General features: G+C 41.5%; 1 protein-coding gene across 1 annotated transcript; it reads left to right on the top strand.

Moving 5' to 3' along the window:
- Nucleotides 7,178-8,701, top strand: LOC8071477. Its single transcript, XM_002443525.2, has one exon. The coding sequence runs from the start codon at nt 7,312-7,314 to the stop codon at nt 8,284-8,286; it is 975 nt and encodes a 324-aa protein (XP_002443570.1). The 5' UTR covers nt 7,178-7,311; the 3' UTR covers nt 8,287-8,701.

The following is an 8,893-nucleotide window of genomic DNA, read 5'->3' as shown; positions in this document are numbered from 1 at the left end:
AAAAAAAGGTTTTGGTATATTATTTTACAAAATAGAACTAAACACTATGCAAAATTTTTGGCAAAAAGGTAGTTATTTTCTATTTTAGATTTTGGCCTCAAGAGGCCAAAAAAATCCAAAATGAACCTCGAGAGGCTTCATGACGAGGACAATAAATTCTGCATTTTGGATGGAACTAAATATGATCCTGAAAATTTTAGTATTTTGCATTTCATCACTCCAAAGTAGTTGGCATTTTGTATTTTGGATTCTATGGGGAACTTAACACCCCTTAGTAGGGTTATTATTCCACCAATGTATGTATATCCGATCCGGTACGTGTCTTCATGTATAGGAGTGAATGCATATATGTATATGTATATGAACTCCGGGAGGATGTGTGGCCGAGCATCATTAGCATTTACGTGGTTATTGTAGCTATATGTGCTGTACTATAGTACGTTTTTGTGGCTAGTTCTCTCTCTGGGCGCGTGCTAATTGCAACGCTTGGCTCTGATGACCAATTAAGTTAAATATCTCTACCAAACCTCTGCCGCATGCATGCCACCAATGCTGCATGATTAGCAAAAAACCAATCACTTGCATTGTTGGGGCGTAGTACGAATCAGGACACGTCACGTACGTACCTCCGGCCGGGCTGTCAATCCGTGCACTACTGCTATACGTGCACCACCACGTACTGTACACGTTGCATATATGTGGCCTAGCTCTATCTGCGTGCAGGCGGCGCTTACTATATATGTTTAATTACTTACGGTAATAATATTCCACTTCACTGGATGGAAATGATGTTAGCTGCTACTATCTCTGTTCCATTTTACATATTATATTACATTTGTCTAAGTTAAACATACGAAATATGTATTATTAAAGTATTTCTCATAGTGAATCTAAAAACATAAACATTATGTTACGAACAGGTAAAGTAAAATTTATCCCTAAGGAGCCTATGTTCTCACAGTATGAACCACAAGATTCGCTCTGACATTCGTGGCTAACAGAAGAGAAACATTTTTTTATTATCTCTCTACTGTTGAGCACGAATCTCAGAGTGAATTCTATGATTCATATTGCGAGGGCATGTGCCCTTAAGGGCAAAAAAACTGCACGAATGAACCTAGAGGCTTTTACTTCTGTGCCATTATAAAAGTTGATAATTACCCATAAGCTATTAAAAAAGTTGAGTTCTCATACGTGTCACTGCTCTAAACTCTTTTGTTCTTCATGTCATTTCCGTGAGATTTGGCTCTAACAGTGTCAAATAGCGAGTGTGAAAAGTCAAAAATACCCTCAAAACTGAATATGTAATTAATTTTTTAAGCATCTTAATGGCCTCAAATGAAAAGACTCAGAACTACAAAATTGTAGATCTCGACAATATCTATAAGTTTTATATAAAAATTATCTTCATTGAACTCATACAAAAAAGATATGATTTGATATGATTAATATGTCTTAGAAAAAAATATTTTTATACAAAACCAAATAAAAACGTTTTTATGTAAATATTGTAAATCTCGACGAGATCTACGACTTTCTAGTTGAGTTTTTTCATTTGAGATTGTTAAGATGCTAAAAAAATTAATTGGATATTTAGATATGAGGGTATTTTGACTTTTCATATCTGCAGTTTAACACCGTTAATTAAAGTCAAATCTGACGAAAATGATATAGAGAGCAGAAGAGTTCAGAGCAGTGGTATCTGTGAGAGCTCAATTTTTTAATGGCTTATAGATAATTACTATTCTTTTATAATGGTATATATGTGAAAACCTCATGAACATATTATGTGATGAATCTTTTTTAAAAGAGCAATTAATGGACAAGCTAACACGACATATAAAAAACGGTATTAGCCAAAAAAAACAATCACTTGCATATATTGGGCGTACGAATCAGGACTACGTCCGGGCTGTCATCCGTGCACTGCTAGCTACGTTCACCACTACGTATTGTACACGTTGCATGTGACAGAGCTATCTGCGTGATTACGGTTACTGTGTATATGTTTAATTACTTACTACGGTAATAATATTCCACTTAACCGTCCGGAAATGCTGCCAGCTGCTACTTCGCCGCTACCCATCAATCGATAAAGAAGCAGAGCCTTCTTTGGCTTAGGCCTTGTTTAGTTCCCACATCGAATAATTTCGCGACACTGTAACACTTTCGTTTGTTTATGGTAATTATTGTCCAACCATAGATTAACTAGGCTCAAAAGATTCGTCTCGTAAATTTCGAGCAAACTGTACAATTAGTTTTTATTTTTATCTATATTTAATACTCTATACATGCGTCTAAAGATTCGATGTGACGGAGAATTTTGAAAAATTTTGAGTTTTTGGGTAGAAGTAAACAAGACCTTAGTGCCTCTTCACGGGCTTTTTAGAACACTAGCTCACTTGGTGTTAAAAAACATTAAAAGGATATGACAGCCTGAAAAGAATAAAATTCTAAATGTATTATTAGTTAAAGTGCTAAATGTTTGACCAAATATGTAGGTAAAAGTAATAATGTTTGTTTTGATAAATAAATATATTATGAAAATATATCTTGTAACAAATCTAATAATACATATTTAATTCTATTTATATATATAGTTAGTTGAACTTGATGTACTTTTAACTTGGTATTGTGCTAGAATTGTATTCTTTAGAGGGAGGAAGTACTAGCATAGAAATTCATGTGAAAAATGTGCAAACTTAGCTATTTACTAAGAGTTAGCTAGTTGCCTTTTATCATTCTCTATCTTGAGTATATAAGGGCAGTCTCAATGCATAGTTTCATGGCACAATTACCAAGACTATAAACTAGGTAACCGAGCCACATGAGTTTCATTGGGATGAAACTCCTCTCTCATCTGATGAAATTCCTTCATTTAATGACCCTGCCAAGTCAGCAATTTTGCTTATATGGCACCCTATTTAATATGTATGACACTACCATAAAACATGCATTGAGAATGGCCTAAAAGGGGTGAGTGTGTGCTTGTATATGTGAGTGTCTGCGTCTATATAACTGGATCTCGCAAAAAATAACACTTTCATAATCCCATACATTTATCATACAATATACGTTGCTTTATTTATAGAAGAGTAAAGTCCACTACCGGTCCCTAAACTTGTGCTGTCGTGTCATCCCGGTCCCTAAACTCACAAATCGATTGTTTAGGTCCTCAAACTTGTTCATCTGTGTCATCTCGGTCCCAAAACTTGTTCAATTGTGTCATCCCGGTCCCTAAACTTAGAAATCATCCGTTTAGGTCCTCAAAGTTGTTCAGTTGTGTCATCTCGGTCCCTAAGCTTGGTTTTGAATCTCATCTGGGTCAAAACAAAGCGATCTAACAACTCTATATCAAAAAGTAATTCATAACTTTTTCATATGAACTCAAATGAAGACAAATTTTATACCAAAGTTATAGTCCTCAGCACAATCTACAACTTTGTAGTTGAAAAGTTTTTTATTTGAAGTCGTTTAGTGTTATAAAATTTAATTTTAAATTTTAAATTTTAAAATCTATAAACTTATAAAAAATATTCTGCGAACCTAAATGATTTTAATTTAAAAACTTTTCAACTGCAAAGTTGTAGATTATGTTGCTGCCTACAATTTTGATATAAAGTTTATCTTTATTTGAGTTCATATAAAAAAGTTATGAATTATTTTTCAATATAGTTTTTAGATTCGTCCTGTTTTGACCCAGATAAGACTTAAAAACAAGTTTAGGGACCGGGATGACACAACTGAACAAGTTTAAGTACCTATACGGGAGATTTTTAAGTTTAGGGACCAGGATGACACAACCGAACAAGTTTAGGTACCTAAACGGTCATTTTGCGAGTTTAAGGACCGGGATGACACATCCGAACAAGTTTAGGGACCGCTGATGGACTTTACTCTTTATAGAAATATTATTATATATCAAAGTTGCACCTTAAAGACTACAAAAGGTAAAAAAAATGTTATATATTTCTGCATGAATGCAATATGATATATTGGACTATATGTGGTGTATGCACTTGTTTTACTATCAAGGAATACAAAAAAAAAATGTCATGTTGGCCAGAGAGACCAATAAACAACAGAATTATTTCTGGATGAATAATGTTTGTGCTCAATAAATCGATCAAGGATCTCCAAATTGACACCAACGGTCAGGATGAAAGCTCTGGGCACTGTGACACGGTATGCTATTAATTATTACCTTAGGCAGTGGCTAGAGTGACACTTGTGGCCATGGAGCACACAAGTTTTTTGATTTCTTGATACTTTATTTGCCCAATTATTGAGGAGCCATCTGATGTGATATCAACTGCATTGCGTTGCCCTTGTCTTGGTTTCTAGTAGCTCTCTCCTCTCCTAACATTTCTGTTGTTCCTAATGATTTGTTTGTTTGTTGTGTGCAGCAGTAGTGTGCTTAACCATGCATGGCTGCTCCAATCATGCATACTCGCCACAGTACCTGATGGCTGATGAAGTGCGTTGCCTCTGGCTACCGACGACGCCGGTGCCGCCATTGAGCAGGCCAAGGGTGGTAGCACGGCGATCCCTTCCCTCCAATCTGCCAGCTGTCTCGCATTCAACACAGAGGCCAATGGAGGTGCCGCCATTCGCATGGTCGCCGGCGGCCACAGCTCAAGAATGATAGGCACCGGCCGGGGTGGTCGTCCGCACCAAAGCCAGCACCGAACAAAGAGATTGGGATCTCTATTCACATGATTTGCCTCTGGATCAGGGCTGGACATGGCCTGGGCTTAGCTGGGCCTAGCACACATCGTACCTAGATAAAAAAAATAATTAATAAAAAGTAATTATTTGGCAAAATGCTTTGAGATTTTTAGAAAGAGGAGCACCGGAGCAGTTACCATCATTGTTGATCCAGCACCCGTATTATATACATCTATTTTCCTAACAAATGGGTGAAGTAGTTACCATCATTGCAACATTAGTATCATGGTAATATAATAGATGTCATGATCAACCTAGACTAGCTTTTGGCGGTCGAATAAACTTTCGATCGGTTGTTCCTCTCATCGTTCATAAGTTTAATATAGTGCCTGTTTGGCTGGGTTCCTCTCCGTCTCCGGCTCTAGCTTCTCCAGAGAAGCTCTACTAAACGTTTTCCTGGAGAAGTTGTTTGGCTCCTCTAGAGGAGCCCCTCGTCTGGAGCTGTGCTAAACACCTCCATATTGTGCAAACTGACATCTCCAGTGCTTAATTTAACCATTTGAGCTGTTGTTTAGGCAATAATGAATTCAGTAATCTCTGAGTAGATTCTGCACCGACGGCTTTGTAAACTCATGTTTATGTCAAATGAAAACTTTTCCAATAATATTCTTTGAAATTAGACTGATTACATACCATGCTAACAATACCACCCACCGCCCCCCCCCCCCAAAAAAAAAAAAGAAAAGGAAAAGAAACAAAATAGAGAAAACCACCAGTCCACCACACACACGCACACTAGAGGCAAGCATTTTTCCCCCTTTCTAAAAAGGTAATTTCAATTGAACCAGTCTACTATATATATATATATATACTCACCAGCTCCGTATGGTTGAGGGCCAAAAGTCGATGCATGCTACCTGGATTAGCCTTGTTAGGTTGTGTGGATAGATTCACCCAAACACAAAAGTGTGTTCCTAACTCACTTTTGTTTTGAAGCCATAACCATGATTTTTCCCCTCCAATTGCAGTCCCATTAGGACTAGCCGACTAGATCCATATATCCCTCCAAGTGACCATGACCAGTAGCTGTCTTGGCCTGCCGGCCAACATGCACACTTGAAACAGACCCATCTGATGATCTGGTCTCATCAAACCAAAACAGTGGGTGTGCCCCTGCAAATTGCATGCTGCTGCTTGCCCAAATTGTTATAAAAAATATATTGCAATGCCCGGGTCCAACTGCATCCAGCAGGTGCCCTCCCAATTCAGGTACTCACATCCAGCCACAAGATTTTTTTTAGATGAAAATCCAGCCACAGGATTAGAAGTGCTGATAGCACAACTGCCGGTGATGGCACTCCTGCTTGTCTCCATGGCTCTGCTTGCATGCACTCTCTAGACACACCAATCATTCTCACAGTCACAAAGACAGCCACAAAACCTGCAACTATACAGCAATTAGCATTTATTACTAGCACAGAAGAGTAGTATGTTCTTCAATGAAAAATTAGCATTTTTTCTAGAGTCATAAATCAAGATCGTAAATTTATTTCTGAATACTATCTAAGGGGAAAAAATCAGAAGGAACCAAACAGGGCCTAAGTTAGATCGCGATCTCTCTCCGGTAACCCTGCGACTACCAAGACAAATTGTAATGAACTATTCTTACTCCTCTTAATGAAAAACATGACGACGCAGTTCATGAAAAAAAAATACTTATACTGTCCGAATGGCTTTTGAGCATGGCACGAGCGCCGTGAGATGGGATAGGTAGTAGAGAGGGTTTCACATATATTCAAACTAATTAAATTCGTTTGACTGGAACTGGTACCAAAATCATGTTAATTCCGGCATTTTAGCATGCTTCACTCCTCATAAAGTACAATATACGAATGAGAATACATGCCATCAATTGGACGTTTTTCCTAGCTTCATCCCTGTTTTCTAGATAATGAAAAAAAAAAACTCCAACCTCCACATCCTGAGATGCTTTTGGCCGATACTTGGGCATATTTACACACATAGTATGGCTATAGTTACTAGTTGGAGCTAAAACTTAGCTATGATTAATTAGCTAGCTAGTTCGCTAACAACTGGTTAAAGACTTGACCAAAAAGTTAGTCCACTTTATTAGCCCTTTTGTTTGGATACATCAAAGTTAATTTTGACTATTTTTATCTAGCTAGCAATTAGTCATTTTATCTAAACATACCCTTATTACGATAGTTTCGCCGCCGGCTGCTATTCGTGCTATCAACTATGGAGTACCTAGAAAAGTTAAAACTACTTATAATTTAGGACGGAGGGAGTGGATGCAACAACTATCCACTTTCCACCACAAACACAAATCTCAAAGCCATTTCAGTTTCACTGGCGCTGCTGCTTTCTTGACAAGTGGTTCCATTTTTTTTCCCTTTCAGATATTGATTTCTCTATGCCACATTTCTTTTTTTATTTTTGCTTTCTCCTCTTGGCCTTGCCCTGCTATAAAAGGAACCCCCATGCCACACGCCCTCCCTCGCACTGAACATCCTATACCTCTCTTTCTCACACATACAAGGCAGCAGAGAGCACCTCAAAGCCAAGCCATAGTTCCAGAGCAAGGCCACGGCGAGCGGCGGCGGCGGGCGGCGAAGGCGGCATATGCAGCACATGCTCCCTCTGCTCAACAACATGGAAGCTCCTCCCGGCCAGAGCAGCAAGCAGCAGCAGCTGATGAGGACGGTGTCCATCTCCGTGCTGGTGATGTCGCTGCCGGTGCTCTACGTCTCCTTCCTCCACGTCCCGCCGGCCGCACTCTTCAGGGACACCACCTTCTGGTTCCTCATGTCCAACTCCATCATCATCGTCATCGCCGCCGACTCTGGCATGCTCTTCTTCCGCTCTTCCTCTTCCTCCTCCTCCTCCTCCTCCTCCTCAACGGACGACGATGATGACGGCGGCCTCTCCTTCGCCGCTGTCTCCGTCTCCGAGCCGGCGGTGACCGTCTCCGTCGTCGTCAAGGACGGCCACCACGCGCTAGGTGGCTCCGACGAGGCGGAGGCGGAGGCCATCAAGGACCAGCAGGCTTTGGTTGTCCGGGAGCACGGAGACCTGTCGCCCATCGCCGAGAACGACCGCGCGTACGCATTGGTCGAGCGGGGGGACCGAGCGGCGGTGACCACGCCGGAGACCACAGACATCATCGTCGTAAACCCGTCCGCGACGAACGTCGACGCCGGCGCAATCGTCGTGCCAGCGATGACGACGATGCCAAGGCGGCTGACGGCGAGCCGGAGCCTGGCCGAGAGGGAGGAGAGGCGGGCGACGAGACGGCGGCACCAGCGCGTCGGGCACCGTCCGTCGCACTCGCAGGCGCTCGTCCCGGTGCAGGACAAGAGCGTGGTGATCAGCGAGGAGAAGGAGAGGCGGCACCTCCGGCGAGCCGCGACGACGGACAGGCGGCCACCGCCGCCTCCGCCGCCGTCGTCGGAGGAGGAGATGATCGACGAGAAGGAGAGCGAGTACTCGAGGCTGTCGGACGAGGAGCTCAACCGGCGCGTGGAGGAGTTCATCGCCAGGTTCAACCGGGAGATCAGGCTGCAGCTGGAGAAGGAGGAGCAAGCCGCCGCCGCCTGACGCGACGCGACTGACGCCATGCGCACATGCACAACAACCACTTCGATCGAGTCCGTTCTCCGTTCCATGGCGCGCCGCCGCCATGTCCGGCCGCCAGTCGTTTGTATAGCAGAGCACTCCATGTCATGTCATGTCCGGCCGCCATGTCTGGCTGCTAGGATCTTGCAGATCATCATCTCTTTTCCATGTGTGTGTAGCAGAGCACTCCAAGATGATCGATCTTGTAGTTGTAGCAGAGAAGATGATGAGTAGTGAGGATTTTTGATTTTGTAAGAAGGCGCGCACGCGCGCGTGGGAATAAACTAAGGATTAGACAAGATATGCAGAGCAAGAGACAGAGATGGAGAGTTTATATTTGAAAATAATCAAGTTTGATTATAAAACTTGATTTATAATCATATTGGCTATTGAGTTATACCTGCACCTTTATTTTCTTTTCTTTAATTTTCTCTTTTTTTGAGACCACGTAGAAGCGTGTTTTTCATTAATTGGAAAGGTCTTGACAGTACAAACGCTAGGTAACTACAGAGCTCAGGAAAAATATATATATATATATATATAAACACAGATGTCAGGATTTCCGGTACTACGCAGGAGCAGAGCCAGA

This window comes from Sorghum bicolor, chromosome 8, assembly GCF_000003195.3.
Source record: "Sorghum bicolor cultivar BTx623 chromosome 8, Sorghum_bicolor_NCBIv3, whole genome shotgun sequence".
NCBI classification, from domain to species: Eukaryota; Viridiplantae; Streptophyta; class Magnoliopsida; order Poales; family Poaceae; genus Sorghum; species Sorghum bicolor.
The sequence above is the reverse complement of the archived record's forward strand: the minus strand, read 5'-3'. Positions and strand labels throughout refer to the sequence as shown.

What these genes read in the sequence shown, in the direction of transcription:
- LOC8071477 (XM_002443525.2), top strand. Translation starts at nt 7,312, where the DNA reads ATGCAGCACATGCTCCCTCTGCTCAACAACATGGAAGCTCCTCCCGGC.